The 16,004-nt window shown below is 56.8% G+C and overlaps 1 protein-coding gene across 1 annotated transcript in view; it reads right to left on the bottom strand.

Annotated features, from left to right (window-relative positions):
* Positions 1–16,004, bottom strand: part of LOC132381683 (rho guanine nucleotide exchange factor 40-like) — a 116,086-nt gene that overhangs the window by 78,982 nt on the left and 21,100 nt on the right. Inside the window, exons 6-10 of the mRNA XM_059951277.1 lie at positions 15,175–15,268; positions 14,412–14,498; positions 7,262–7,378; positions 6,359–6,457; positions 3,289–3,437 (exon numbers count right to left, since the gene is read on the bottom strand). Of these exons, the coding sequence (XP_059807260.1) occupies positions 3,289–3,437; positions 6,359–6,457; positions 7,262–7,378; positions 14,412–14,498; positions 15,175–15,268 (546 nt within the window). The remainder of the gene's footprint in view (positions 1–3,288; positions 3,438–6,358; positions 6,458–7,261; positions 7,379–14,411; positions 14,499–15,174; positions 15,269–16,004) is intronic.

Below are 16,004 nucleotides of genomic sequence, written 5' to 3'. Positions count from 1 at the left end.
CCTACGGTGCCCATCCTCCGCTGAGCACCTTCACTCGGTCCAGGACCTTAGGGTGGCCACCCACTTCAACCCAACTCCCTATCCCACACCAACATCTGTCTACGGCCTCCTCTCCTGCCAGACGGAGGGACGCCTGGCTTCCGTAAACTGCTCACCTCGGTTTCTCCCCCACACTTCTGATTCTGAGATTCCTCTCAGCCCCTCTCCTCTGCGTCCTTGCCCTCGTCTCCCTCTGGTCCATGGTCACTGTCCCCTCGTGACAGGTTTCTTCTTTGTTCTCTCTTTAACCCTACCACCCATCACCTCCAGCTTCTGCCCCCTTACCTGGTTTCAACAATCAGCTGTCAGTTTGTACTCCCCCTCCCCTCCCCCTCCCCTCCTCCTCGTCCCCTCCTCCTCCCCTCTTCCTCGTCCCCTCCTCCTCCTCCTCCCCTCCCACTCCTCCTCCTCCTCCTCCCCTCCTCCTCCCACTCCTCCTCGTACCCTCCTCCCCTCCTCCTCCTCCGCCTCCCCTCCTCCTCCTCGCCCACTCCTCCTCCTTGTCCCCTCCCCCTCCTCCTTGTCCCCTCCTCCTTGTCCCCTCCTCCTCCTCCTCCCCTCCTCCTTGTCCCCCCCTCCTCCTCGCCCACTCCTCCTCCTTGTCCCCTCCTCCTCCCACCCCTTATTCTGGATTCTGCTGCCAGGATTCCTGGTCAGGCACAGAAGGCCGACTGCGTCCATTTCCCTGCATGACTCTGAGTTGCTCCGGGAGGAGCCCCAGCATCCCACCTACCGCCCTTGCACCCCCGCTTCCCGCCCTCCTCTCTGACCAAGAAGGCCGGGGAGGCGAGACCGACCTAGAGGGACTGGTGGGTGGGCCGGGTCCTCTGGGTACACGGTGCCGGAGTCCAAGACTCCGAACAGAGGGACGTCCATTTAGAACTGAGGCCAAGCTGGACTTTAGCCAAAGCGTGGCGAATCAGTGGGATTCGAGAGGTTAGTCAGGGCAGGAAGGGATACGGGGAGACGGCAGGAGATTGGGATGGATCAGCCGTGATGAAATGGTGGAGCAGATTCGGTGGGACAAATTCTGCTCCTGAATCTTGTTTATTGAGGGGCAGGACACACACTTCCGGCCCAGTTCAATCCCAGCCTGATCGTGAGACGAGTTACAACGACTACGTAGAACGTCTTCGTACCGTGGGAGGACGCCCGGAGCGTCCAAACTCCTTACAAGCAGTGGCAGGAGGGGACGTGGGTCTGCCGTGCGGTAAAGCGCTGTGCTGACCACTACGCTATCGAGTCACCCGGGGGTCTTAGGGTGCAGTGCCAAGGGGGGATGGCAGGCTCAGTGAACGCCTCCGCTCTCCTGCGGCCGTCCGGGAAACAGAGGGGGCTCGCTGGCCAGGTTGTCCGAGGGAAGAGGGAAGTGCGGAGGTGCTGCTTATCAGGTCATTACGCAGCGCGGTGAGGCAGATCCACAGCAGAACGCAGGACATTCCAGAGGATGTGCGGTACAGGCAGGCAGAAAGCTGCTTCCTACAGCACGGTGCCTCGACGGGAACAGGGGACAACGTTTGAGGACGGGGAGGTTTGGGACCTCTCTCTCCCCCCCCCCCCCCACCACCCCGGGCCGTGGAGGACGAATTGCTGAGGTGACTCGTGGAGAGACTGGTGCATGTTGGGACCCTTCAAGGGGACCGAGGGGTCGGAGGTGCACCAGGAAACGGTGCTGGGGGTGTGGGGGGGGGTAAGGCGTCTCGAGGAATGGACACCATCCACCTGTCCACCCCCGTTCTACTTGATTCTCCTCATATTCCATCAACTCCCCCCCATCTGTTCTGCCATCCAATCGTGGTTGATTTTGTTCTAACTCCATTCTCCCCACTTCTCCATGTAACCTTTAACCCCTTGAAGAAGGCCCCATCAGTCGCTGCCTTAGATACACCCAGCGACTTGCTCTCCACTGTGCCAGCGACTCCCTCAGACCCTCCACCCTCCGGCTGAAGAAACTCCTCCTTGCCTCCCTTCTAAAGGGCACTCCTTTATTCTGCGGCTGTGCCCTTGGATTATCACCTGCGGGGGTGGTGGTAGGGGGGTAGGGACGCAATTCTCAGCAGCCAGCGTACAGATGCACAGGCAGGGTTAGTGGGGTGGGGGAGCGTGGGCTGCCCAGCACCATCCTCGTTGACTTGACTGGACATTAAGCAACACGTTTCAACATTTGCTTCAATGTACAAGGAACAAGTAAATAGAGCCATTGATTTTCCAAAATTAGATCCACGTAACATCACAGGAAGAACATGCATATTACACACACTCACACTCACAACACACACACACACAACACACCTTCTCACACTCACAACACACACACTCTCACACTCACAACACACACACTCTCACACACACACTCACACATACACACTCACTCTCTCACTCACACACTCACAACACACACACTCTCACACACACACTCACACATACACACTCACTCTCTTTCACACACTCACTCTCTCACACACACATTCTCTCACACTCACACACACACTCTCTCACACACACACTCACACATACACACTCACTCTCTCACTCACACACTCACAACACACACACTCTCACACTCACAACACACACACTCTCACACACACACTCACACATACACACTCACTCTCTTTCACACACTCACTCTCTCACACACACATTCTCTCACACTCACACACTCACTCTCTTTCACACACTCACTCTCTCACACACACATTCTCTCACACTCACACACACTCTCTCTCACTCACACATACTCACACACTCTCTTTCACACACTCACTCTCTCACACTCACACACTCATAACACACACTCTCACACTCACACATACACACTCACTCTCTTTCACACACTCACTCTCACACACACTCTCTCACACTCACACACACTCTCTCACACTCACACATACTCACACACTCTCTTTCACACACTCACTCTCTCACACACACTCTCTCACATGCTCTCACACACCCTCTCTCACACTCTCACACACACTCTCTCACACTCACACTCACTCTCTCATACACACAGCTCTGGAGCTCAGAATTGAACCCAGGTCTTTTCACTGTGACACACTGCCTCTGGCCAATTCTATTAAGTTTCCCAGGCTTCCCTCCGAGCTCAGAGCCGCTTTCCCAGAACTACCCCAACAAACACCTTCCACAGAGGTTCATCGTGACCCCGGTACGAGCTCTCCTCCTCCTCCCAGAAAGGGTAAGGACCCTGTACGAATCAGCCGAGGGTTTCGACAGGCGAGACCTCACCTGTGATCCTCCAGGCCACTGTTGGTGACCATCTCCCTCTTAAGCTTCACCAAGATGGCTGCTCCTTCCTGCTGAAGTCCCGTCAGTCGAGTGTCCTGCAGCACGCGCCTCATTAGCAGCTGGTCTTCCTCAATGAGGGTGGCGACCTCCTGCCCAGGGGGCACACAGCCAGATCCATCAGAGACAGGAACGTCAACACCGCACCCAGAATAACAACCGACTGATACCCACACGTTTAATACGTCAGTTAACGACCCCTCCCTCATTGCCAGCTTCAGTAGAGGGAGGTTGTACCTCTGTGTGGAAACGGGGTCCCGGTGGGTTTAGTGTGGGTGACAGGGTCTCGGTGGGTTTAGTGTCGGGAACGGGGTCCCGGTGGGTTTAGTGTGGGTGACGGGATCCCGGTGGGTTTAGTGTGGGTGACGGGGTCCCGGTGGGTTTAGTGTCGGGAACGGGGTCCCGGTGGGTTTAGTGTGGGGAACGGGGTCCCGGTGGGTTTAGTGTGGGTGACGGGGTCCCGGTGGGTTTAGTGTGGGTGACAGGGTCTCGGTGGGTTTAGTGTCGGGAACGGGGTCCCGGTGGGTTTAGTGTGGGTGACGGGATCCCGGTGGGTTTAGTGTGGGTGACGGGATCCCGGTGGGTTTAGTGTGGGTGACGGGATCCCGGTGGGTTTAGTGTGGGTGACGGGGTCCCGGTGGGTTTAGTGTGGAGATGGGGTCCCGGTGGGTTTAGTGTGGGTGACGGGGTCCCGGTGGGTTTAGTGTGGGTGACGGGGTCCCGGTGGATTTAGTGTGGGTGATGGGGTCCCAGTGGGTTTAGTGTGGAGATGGGGTCCCGGTGGGTTTAGTGTGGGTGACGGGATCCCGGTGGGTTTAGTGTCGGGAACGGGGTCCCGGTGGGTTTAGTGTGGGGAACGGGGTCCCGGTGGGTTTAGTGTGGGTGACGGGATCCCGGTGGGTTTAGTGTCGGGAACGGGGTCCCGGTGGGTTTAGTGTGGGGAACGGGGTCCCGGTGGGTTTAGTGTGGGTGACGGGGTCCCGGTGGGTTGAGTGTGGGTGATGGGGTCCCGGTGGGTTTAGTGTGGGTGACAGGGTCTCGGTGGGTTTAGTTTGGAGAACGGGGTCCCGGTGGGTTTAGTGTGGGGAACGGGGTCCCGGTGGGTTTAGTGTGGGGAACGGGGTCCCGGTGGGTTTAGTGTGGGTGACGGGGTCCCGGTGGGTTTAGTGTGGGTGACGGGGTCCCGGTGGGTTTAGTGTGGGTGACGGGGTCCCGGTGGATTTAGTGTGGGTGACGGGGTCCCGGTGGGTTTAGTGTGGAGATGGGGTCCCGGTGGGTTTAGAGTGGGGAACGGGGTCCCGGTGGGTTTAGTGTGGGGAACGAGGTCCCGGTGGGTTTAGTGTGGGGAACGGGGTCCCGGTGGTTTAGTGTGGGGAACGGGGTCCCGGTGGGTTTAGTGTGGGGAACGGGGTCCCAGTGGGTTTAGTGTGGGTGACGGGGTCCCAGTGGGTTTAGTGTGGGTGACGGGGTCCCGGTGGGTTTAGTGTGGGTGATGGGGTCCCAGTGGGTTTAGTGTGGAGATGGGGTCCCGGTGGGTTTAGTGTGGGGAACGGGATCCCGGTGGGTTTAGTGTGGGTGACGGGGTCCCGGTGGGTTTAGTGTGGGTGACGGGGTCCCGGTGGATTTAGTGTGGGTGACGGGGTCCCGGTGGGTTTAGTGTGGAGATGGGGTCCCGGTGGGTTTAGTGTGGGTGACGGGGTCCCAGTGGTTTAGTGTGGGGAACGGGGTCCCGGTGGGTTTAGTGTGGGGAACGAGGTCCCGGTGGGTTTAGTGTGGGGAACGGGGTCCCGGTGGGTTTAGTGTGGGTGACGGGGTCCCGGTGGGTTTAGTGTGGGTGACGGGGTCCCAGTGGGTTTAGTGTGGGTGACGGGGTCCCGGTGGGTTTAGTGTGGGTGACGGGGTCCCGGTGGGTTTAGTGTGGGTGATGGGGTCCCAGTGGGTTTAGTGTGGAGATGGGGTCCCGGTGGGTTTAGTGTGGGGAACGGGATCCCGGTGGGTTTAGTGTGGGTGACGGGGTCCCGGTGGGTTTAGTGTGGGTGACGGGGTCCCGGTGGATTTAGTGTGGGTGACGGGGTCCCGGTGGGTTTAGTGTGGGGAACGGGGTCCCGGTGGGTTTAGTGTGGGGAACGAGGTCCCGGTGGGTTTAGTGTGGGGAACGGGGTCCCGGTGGGTTTAGTGTGGGGAACGGGGTCCCAGTGGGTTTAGTGTGGGTGACGGGGTCCCGGTGGGTTTAGTGTGGGGAACGGGGTCCCGGTGGGTTTAGTGGTGGGAACGGGGTCCCGGTGGGTTTAGTGTGGGGAACGGGGTCCCGGTGGGTTTAGTGTGGGGAATGGGGTCCCGGTGGGTTTAGTGTGGGGAATGGGGTCCTGGTGGGTTTAGTGTGGGTGACGGGGTCCCGGTGGGTTTAGTGTGGGTGACGGGGTCCCGGTGGGTTTAGTGGTGGGAACGGGGTCCCGGTGGGTTTAGTGTGGGGAACGGGGTCCCGGTGGGTTTAGTGTGGGGAACGGGGTCCCGGTGGGTTTAGTGGTGGGAACGGGGTCCCGGTGGGTTTAGTGTGGGGAACGGGGTCCCGGTGGGTTTAGTGTGGGGAATGGGGTCCCGGTGGGTTTAGTGTGGGGAATGGGGTCCCGGTGGGTTTAGTGTGGGTGACGGGGTCCCGGTGGGTTTAGTGTGGGTGACGGGGTCCCGGTGGGTTTAGTGTGGGTGACGGGGTCCCGGTGGGTTTAGTGTGGGTGACGGGGTCCCGGTGGGTTTAGTGTGGGTGACGGGGTCCCGATGGGTTTAGTGTGGGTGACTGCCTCCCACTCTCTCTCCACTCCCTATCCCAGGCCGTGACACTGACTCAGGGAGAGGGTGTTGGGAATGGAACAGGGACAGGGTCAGTGTCAGAGAGAGGGAGAGGGAGAGGGTGTCGGCAACTAGGTCAGGGACAGGGAGTGAGCGTCACGGAGAATGAATGGGACAGGGATGGGGACAGGCTGCCTTTGGGGAGGGGGTCGGCATTTCAAGGTACCTTCTCGTTCTCGGGGAGCCGCTTTGCCTCCAGCTGGAAGGTTGTACTGCGCAGGAACTGCGTGGAGGTTCTACAGGCTTGAACCAGCGACTCCAGGCTCTGAGGGAGGAGTTTTGATCCGTGAGTGCGTGGGCCGGACACCCCAGAGGGCGTCCCCTGCCCCTCCCACTCTCCATCACCTCTGCACTTGCATTTCCAACCTCCTCAGCCGTACCCCACCAACCCTTCAGCCCTCGATCCCACACCCGTCCCCAACCACCCCTATACTCCAGAGTCACCCCTACCCTCCGTACATCTACCCTCTGTTTCCTCTGCCCCCCTGGATGCCCAAACCCTCACCCCCCACCTCAGCCCAACCACACACATTCCCCCTCCACCCCTGCCCACCCCTCCTGGCCCATATAACCCCTCTCACCACTGCCCAACCCTGCCCTCCCCTCCTTCCCTTACCCCTGTTCACCCTTCCCACCCTCCCCTTGTCCTCTGCCCTCTTTTTGCCCCTATTCATCCCTCCTTCTCTCTCTTGCCCTGCCCGCTCCTCCTCTCCTTGCCCTTTCCTCCCCTCCTACATACCCCTTGCCTCCTGCCCTACTCTTGCCCCTCTTCAACCCACACCCTCTTGCTCCCTGCTCTTCCCTTGGCCCCGTTCTCCCCACCCATTCTCCCCTTGCTCCCCGTTCAGCCCCATCCCATGCTCTCCCCATTTTCCTGCGGTCTCGGCGTGCTCCAGCCACCCCCCCACCCACACGCACTGCCCTCTTTGGCACCCGAACCCCGAAAAGGCGACTCCCTCTGCCCAGCCCCCGTTCAGAAGGGAGTGGGTTCGAGAAACCCGCCACCCCCTCCTGTCACAACCCCCCCACCCTCCCAGCAACCGCGTCGGCCCCCCGGCAAGGAACCCACCAGCCGGAACCGCACCCACTTCTGGTGGCTGTACCGGAAGCTTCCGCCAAAGGGTGCCGTCAGCTGGGCAGGCTCCACCCGCTCGTGTAGGGCCTGGACGGAGGGGAGGGCCTCCACCTGCGGGGAGGGGGGGGCAGAGGTCAGCGTGTTTACAACAGCTCGAGCGATTCTGCCGGCGCTGGATCGCCAGTCCCTCGCAAAGCGCTGGAGGGGCTCAGCAAGTCAGGCGAGTGAAAGAGTCAACCTTTCGGGCCAAGACCCGAAATACCGTGAAAAGCTTCAGATTAGATGGTTACGCGGTGCACCGAGACGGAGAAGCAGAATAAAGTGTAACAGCTCCGGAGAAAGAGGGCAGTGCAGAGAGATAACGAGGTGTGGGATTATAACGAGCTAGATTATGAGGTCAGGCGTCCATCTCATCCTGCTAGGGAACCGCTCAATAGTCTTATAAAACCTGGGTCTGGTCAAAGATGGATGGAAAAGGGAAGGAAATGTGCAAGAGAGGACATTGTACCAGCCCTTTACCTCTTCCACCTGTCCCCCCTCATCATCTGCCCCCTCCCCTCACCTGATCTCACCTGCCAGCTCGTACTCCTCCCCCCTCTTTCCGACTCTGGCTCTGCCCTCTTCCTTTCCAGTCCGAGTGAAGGTTCTCGGCCCGAGACTCTGCTGGTTCATTTCCCCCCACGGGTGCTGCCTGACCTGCCGAGTTCACCCAGCGTGTGAGTGCAAAGCACGCTTACAGAGATCCCTGGGCCGATACCGTCTTTCCCACTGAGTGAAACATCCAGGAAATGGAGGCAGTGTTCGGGGGCAGGGGGAGGTAGGTCACCATCTCAGAGCCAGGGAGAGATTCCCGTTTCTGGACAGTGCAAATACCGATGTCAGAATGTCAGTTTGTTGGCTATAGCTCAGCATTTAACACCATCATTCCTACAACCTGCTCGATAAGCTCCTGAATCTGAGCCTCCGTACCTCCCTCTGCAACTGGGCCCTCGGCCTCCTCCCCGAAATCTGAGCCTCCGTACCTCCCTCTGCAACCGGACCCTCGGCCTCCTCCCCGGAATCTGAGCCTCCGTACCTCCCTCTGCAACCGGACCCTCGGCCTCCTCCCCGGAATCTGAGCCTCCGTACCTCCCTCTGCAACCGGACCCTCGGCTTCCTCCCAGGAATCTGAGCCTCCGTACCTCCCTCTGCAACCGGACCCTCGGCCTCCTCCCCGGAATCTGAGCCTCTGTACCTCCCTCTGCAGCCGGGCCCTCGGCCTCCTCACCGGAATCTGAGCCTCCGTACCTCCCTCTGCAACTGGGCCCTCGGCCTCCTCCCCGAAATCTGAGCCTCCGTACCTCCCTCTGCAGCCGGGCCCTCGGCCTCCTCCCCGGAATCTGAGCCTCCGTACCTCCCTCTGCAACTGGGCCCTCGGCCTCCTCCCCGAAATCTGAGCCTCCGTACCTCCCTCTGCAGCCGGGCCCTCGGCCTCCTCCCCGGAATCTGAGCCTCCGTACCTCCCTCTGCAGCCGGGCCCTCGGCCTCCTCACCGGAATCTGAGCGTACCTCCCTCTGCAACCGGACCCTCGGCTTCCTCCCCGGAATCTGAGCCTCTGTACCTCCCTCTGCAACCGGGCCCCCGGCCTCCTCCCCGGAATCTGAGCCTCCGTACCTCCCTCTGCAACCGGACCCTCGGCTTCCTCCCCGGAATCTGAGCCTCCGTACCTCCCTCTGCAACCGGACCCTCGGCTTCCTCACCAGAATCTGTGCGGATTGGAAATAGTGTCTCCACCTCGCTAACGATCAAAACTGACACACTGCTCTTTCCCCTCTAAACCTCTGGCCAGGCACAGATCAGAGAGCATCTATACATTTGCTGACGACACAGCCATTGTTGGCAGAATCTCCGGTGGGGACGAGAGGGCGTACAGGAGCGAGATACACCAGCCAGTGGAGTGGTGTCCAGCAACAACCCTGCACTCGACGTCAGTAAGACCAAAGAGCTGATTGTGGACTTCGGAAAGGGTAGGACAAACCAGTCCTCAGAGGGATCAGAAGTGGAGAGAGTGAGCAGTTTCAAATTCCTGGCTGTCAATATCTCCAAGGACCCAACCTGGCCCCAACGTGTCGATGCAGATATAGACAGCGGCTGTAGTTCATTAGGAGTTTGAGGAGATTTGGTTTGCCACCTAAAACACTTGAAAGTTTCTACACATGTACCGTGGAGAGGATTCTGACTGGCTGCGTCACCGTCTGGTACGGGGGTGGGGGTGAGCTCCTGCACAGGATCGAAATAAGTTGCAAGAACTTGTAAACTTAGACAGCTCCATCATGGGTCCCATCCTCCAAGACATTTTCAAGAAGTGCCTTGAGCATCTATCATAAAGAATCTCCAGCACCCAGGGCATGCCCTTTTCTCACTGTTACCATCAGGGAGGAGGTTCAGGAGCCTGAAGACACACACTCAGCGATTCAGGAACAGCTTCTTCCCCTTCGCCATCCGGGAGGAGGTACAGGAGCCTGAAGACACACACTCAGCTATTCAGGAACAGCTTCTTCCCCTTCGCCATCAGGGAGGGGGTACAGGAGCCTGAAGACACACACTCAGCGATTCAGGAACAGCTTCTTCCCCTCCGCCATCAGGGAGGAGGTACAGGAGCCTGAAGACACACACTCAACGATTCAGGAACAGCTTCTTCCCCTCCGCCATCAGGGAGGAGGTACAGGAGCCTGAAGACACACACTCAGCGATTCAGGAACAGCTTCTTCCCCTCCGCCATCAGGGAAGGGGTACAGGAGCCTGAAGACACACACTCAGTGATTCAGGAACAGCTTCTTCCCCTCCGCCATCCAATTCCAAACGGACATTGAACCCATGAACACTACCTCACTGTTTTTTTATTTCCTTTCATTTTAACTTAACTATTTAAATAACATATGTAAGTAGGCCTCCATTAGTCTCGATAGACCATAGATTTGCACCTTGGAAAGTTTCCGGGGCACAAGCCTGGGCAGGGTTTTTTTTATGGAAGACCAGCAGTTGCCTCTGCAAGTCTCCCCTCTCCACGCCACCGATGTTGCCCAAGGGAAGGGCACTAGGACCCAAGCAGCTTGGCACCGGTGTCATCGCAGAGCAACGTGTGGTTAATTGCCTTGCTCAAGGACACAACATGCTGCCCCAGCCAAGGCTCGAACTAGTGACCTTCAGATCACTCGACGAACACCTTAACTACTTGGCCACGCGCCAATACAATATGCATATATACTTAACGTAACAGTTTTTTTCTCTATATTTATGTATTTAATCGTGCTGCTGCTGTACGTTTCACACATTCGCTGGTGATATTAACTCAGATTCGGTTTCCGTACTGTACCACACCATATAAGGTTCAGTACCCTTCCTGAAGCTGTGGTCGGATGGGACGTCTGCCCCACAAACTGGCACGTTACTCCCTCAGGTCCAGCTTCCAAGACAGACCGTCCCCGGTGGGAATAAAGGGAGCCTTTCCTGGTTGGCTGCCGGTGACTAGTGGCGTTCCACGGGGGTCGGTGTTGGGACCAATCCTCTCTACGTTACACGCCAGTGATTTGGATGATGGAATTGACGGCTCTGTTGCAGCTTGCAGATGATATGACGATAGGTGGAGGGGCAGGTAGTTTCTGAGGAAGTAGAGGGGCTACAGAAGGACTGAGGCAAATTAGGAGAATGGGTAAAGAAACGGCAGGTGGAATACGGTGTACGGTCGTGCACTTTGGTAGAAGAAATGAAAGGGTTAACTATTTTCTAAATGGAGGGACAGTACAACCAGCTGAGGTGAAGAGGGATTTGGGAGCCCTTCCGCAGGATTCCCTAGAGGTTAACATGCAGGTTGAGCCTGTGGTGAGGAAGGCAAATGCAATGTGAGTATTCATATCTAGAGGACTGGATAGGCGGGGCCTCACTCGGAGTATTGTGAGCAGGTTTGGGCCCCCTTTCTTGGAAGGATGTGCTGAAACTGGAGCGGGTTCAAAGGAGGCTCACGAAAACGATTCCAGGATAGAACGGCTTGTCGTATGAAGAGAATTTGATAGTTCTGGGCCTGAATTCACTGACATTCAGAAGAATCAAGGGGTGACCTCATTGAAACCTATCAAATGGTGAGAGTCCTCGATAGAGCGGATATGGAGAGGATGTTTCCTGTGGTGGGAGAATCTAAGACCAGAGGACACAGCCTCAGAATAGAGGGGCGTCCTTTTAGAACGGAGGTGAGGAGGAATTTCTTCACCCAGAGAGTGGTGAATCTGTGGAATTCTTTGCCACAGGCAGCTGTGGAGGCAGAGTCTTTATGTATATTTAAGGCAGAGATTGACAGATTCTTGACTGGTCAGGGCATCAAGGGATACAGGGAGAAGGCAGGAGATAGTGGCCGAGAGGAAAATTGCAGAGCAAAATTAGATGGGCCAGATGGTCAAATCTTCTCCTATACCTTACAGACATCTTGTGGAATTCAATCTGTTCTGTTGCTAATGGGAAAAGCTTCTCAAACACCTGCTCTCCCCCCCGCCTCCCCTCACGACTCTCCTGGGAGACTCCTTGCCCAGAAGTCCCAGACACAAGGTCTAGTAATCCTTCTCTGAATTTGTATGGCCACCCATTGCTGGTATCATCTTTATAGTTTTGTCTCCCTCTCTCTCCCTCTCCCTCTCTCCCTCTGTCTCCTCCTCTTCCCCTCCCTCTCCCTCTCTATCTCGCTTTCTCATCCTCGCCTGTCCTCTCCAGCTCTTTCACAACCTTTCCAAAACAGCACGGCCAGACCTCTGCAGAACTCAGTGCACTCTACCCGAGGTTTAGCACATCGGCTCCACTTCTCATAGGTTAGACCCCGCAGAGAGAAAATCAGAGCTGAATTTTCAGGTCAAAGATCTTTTCTCAGAACCCGGTGGGAAAGCGAGTGAAAATCAAAATTCTGGAGACGCTAGAAACGTAAACAAAAAAAGCTAACAGCAGATTATCTCAAAAAATAGTCACAGCATGCCAGGCAGTGTCTGTGGATAAAGAAGCGGGTTTATTATTTCCGTTTGAAGGCTCTTCACTGGATACGGCCAAAGCTGCTGATAATTTGCAGCATGTTCTGTTTTGATGTTACAGGGAGGATGTCATTAAGCCGGAGAAAGTGTAGAAAACATTCACAAGGATGTTGCCGGGATCAGAGGGCTGAGTTGTAAAGAGAGATGGACGGGTTGGGACAGGATGAGGACTGACCTGATAAATCAATGGATAAGGTTGTGGTGTATATAACAGTTCAGTAATCCTGTCTATACATATTGTTTGAGTAAGCATTTCTGTCTGTTTAAATATTTAATTGCGGGTTATACAGTACAAATACGCGGACCGCGTGCGTCATCACGCTGCCGCGCGCCACACTCGCGCCTGGCTGAAACCAAACATCCAAGTCCACCATCTATCCCCCAACGCACTTGCTCTCCTCTCCGTTAGTTTAACGTTTTGGAGTCACAAAGCAGAGCAGTCAGAGTCCCTTCCTGCCAGGGCAGGGGACTCTAAAGCTTGAGGGCACGAGGTTGAAGGCGAGAGGAAAACGACTTGAAAGAGACCCACGGAGCAACTTTTCTACACAGAGGGTGGCGGGTGTGCGGGACGACCTGGGTGAAATCACAACAGCTTGCACAGATAGAAAGATGAGAAGGTTTAGAGCAGGACCCCTTGCTTAATGGTATTGGGCCGTGGCATAAAAAGGGCGGGGGGATACAGCAAATAGGACTCGCTCAAGCCAGCATCCTGGTCAGCATGGACAATTTGGGCCGAAGGGCCTGCTCCTGTGCGGTATGACGATGAGAGAGGGAGATGTTCAGTCACAGTGAGAGGGGTAGGACAAAAGGATAGGGTGGGGCAGTGGGCTGCCAGGGTGAAAGCTGTTGATGAAGGTGAAAGGTTAACGGGGTATCTAGAGGGAGTGAGGGAGAACAGGAGTGAAGGGACAAGCTAGAGATGGGAAAGGAGGGCCAGACTGGGGTGAAATTCCCAGCAGGTCAGGAGGTATCTGCGGAGAGTGGGAAGTCGGACCAAAGTCCTGGTGGACGGCCTACCATGCCGCGAGGGACAAGGGAAGCCTGTAACCATAGGGTTCAGTATCGAGTCCTGGAGGCTGCAAGACCCTGAGATGGAGGACGAGGTGCCTCGTTAGAACAGTGCAGGGTCTTCCCCTCCACCGTGACGACAAATCCCACAGATTCACCACTCTCGCCCCCGGCCTGACGATCCCAGGCTCTCCCACTCTCGCGTCCGCTTTCTCCGAATCCGACAGGACCTCTCGAGCTCCACTGAGAGCAGATCCAGAGACATCAAGTTCTCAGTGAGGGATAGGCCCTTCGGCCCATCACAATCATGATAGCTAAGGTTCCTTCCTGTCTTTGGCCCGTGTCTTTCCTGTCCAACTGTCTTTTAAACATTATAATTGCCCCCACCACTACCACCGTCTCTGGCAGAACATTATGCCCACCCACCGCCCTCTATGTGAGAAAAAAATCTCCTTTAAATCTTTTTCTTCTCTCTTTGGACCTATTCCTGTTCGTTTTAGGCTCTCCCACCCTGGGGGAGAAAAGGGTGCCTAGTCACTTACTCTCTGTCCTGTGTGATTCCAAACCTCCAAAGGGTCACCCCCTCGGTCCCCTTCATCCCAGGGAAAACAGCCTCTCCTAGTCACTCCAGGCCTCCAGTCCCCTCGTGAACCTTTTCTGCACCCTCCCTGTAGCTGTGCGGCCAGACCCAGATGTGGTCTCGCCAGCACCCTGCACAGCTGGTACAGGGCATCCCGGCTCCTGGGCTCAGTGCCCTGCCCCCGTCTACCCGCGCGGTCTCCAGGCCGGCCCGTCCTGCCCCAGTGGCTTTGATCCAATCCCCATCAGCCCGGTTTGTCAGCTCTGCATGCCGGGGTGCCGAGGGAGCGAGGCAGGATTGTACGTGCCAGCCCTGATGCGGGCCACGGTGAGATGGCGGACCGGCAGTGGACAGAAGATCCTCTGTGGCTCACCATGGCTCCGGGCTTCGTCCCTCTGCTGCAGGGGAGACGGGCGGCTGGCTGCAAGGAGTGCGAGTGAGGCGGATGTGGGTGTTCATCAGGCCTCGCCGGAACGAGAGGGTGACGGGGTGCAGACTCCAACGTACCTGAAAGCCCAGTGGCACCCCCTCCGGTGTCGGACACTCCTTCCCCATCAGCACCAGCACGGAGTGAATTCCCCCGGGGACGGTTTGCTGGGGAGAAGAATCGGTGACGGGTTAACAGGGTGCACCCACCACCTACCCCCAACCTCGGGTGCCAATGCAGAGTGCACCCACCACCTACCCCCACCTTCGGGTGTCAGTGCGGAGTGCACCCACCACCTACCCCCACCCCTGAGCAGGAGGAGAGAGGCTTATGGAAAGTGGAACAAGACAGCACAGGAATAGGCCCTACCGCCAGTGCTGACCGCGTGGGAATCCAATTGATCACGTGGTCCACATCCCGCCACTCCTGCCCACCCAAACACTTATTAACCGTCTCTGTCATGCTGATAGCAGGTTCAGCCACCCAGCTGTCTGTGCAAAAGAATCTACCTGGTATGGGTTTAAGTTGCCCTGGCGAGGGCTGGGGGCACCGTTTCCACACAGAGAGGGAGGTGGGTGTGTGGAACGAGCTGCCAGAGGTGTTAGAAGAGGCTGGCGAAGGTGAGACGTTTGGGCCGGAAGTGTACACGGGTGGGAAAGGTTTAGAGGGATATGGGCCCAACACTGGCAAGTGGGCCTTGTTCTTGGTCAGCAGGGACAAGCTGAGCCAAAGGGCCTGTTTGCGTCCACACCCTTCCTGCAGCGGGGCAAACAGAATGCGCCTCGGGACGAACACACAGGACGGACGAGGAGGCATTAGTGGACCGGGGGTTGTGGGTCTCACCTGGAAGGTATCAAGGGCTGTCCAGATCGCAGCCGCCGGCCGGCAGTCACGAGCGTCCATCAGCACCCGGAGACCTCTCTCTTGAATCTCCTTGCTGCAGGCACAGACAGGGGAAGAGATTTAAATTAAAGAGGAGATGGACAACAGCGGGGGGGTGGGGGGGCAGCACGGTAGCGTAGTGGTCAGCACGACACTTTACAGTACCAGCGACCCAGGTTCAATTCCCGCCACTGCCTGTAAAGAGTTTGTACATTCTCCCCGTGACCACGTGGGTTTCCTCCCACAGTCCAAAGACGTACCAGTTAGTAGATTAATCGGTCACTATAAATTGTTCCATGATTAGACTAGGGTTAAACTGGGGGATTGCAGAGAGGAATGGCTTGAAGGGCCAGGAGGCCTACTCCACACCGTATGTCAATAAATAAATGATAAATAAGAAAGATAAACTCTTAGCCGGCTTCCAGCCAGGTACAGGAATCGACTTTAACCAACATTTCGATGACAACTCTGCCATCTTCATCAGGGATGATGCCTGAGCATGTCCAGTCCACATCCCTCCTGATTGGTTAGTCATCATCCAATCAGGTTTCTGCTGTCCCACCCTGTTTACAATTGAATTCCCGGTTCTTAGAGTGAGGTCAAAATAAAAAATCCTCAAGTTTTATTTCAATGGCTTCCTGCTCCAGGCAGTCCCAAAACCCATCGGCCAGCACAGAGAAAGAAGATCATGCTTGGGGATAAAGGGTGGGAGGGGGGGAGTAGAATGGAGGAGAGGGACAGATAGAGGAAGAAATGAAAGTGGAGGATAGAAGGGAGGGAGAGTGATAAAG

The sequence above is a fragment of the Hypanus sabinus genome, chromosome 26 (assembly GCF_030144855.1).
Source record: "Hypanus sabinus isolate sHypSab1 chromosome 26, sHypSab1.hap1, whole genome shotgun sequence".
Classification (NCBI taxonomy): domain Eukaryota; kingdom Metazoa; phylum Chordata; class Chondrichthyes; order Myliobatiformes; family Dasyatidae; genus Hypanus; species Hypanus sabinus.
The sequence above is the reverse complement of the archived record's forward strand: the minus strand, read 5'-3'. Positions and strand labels throughout refer to the sequence as shown.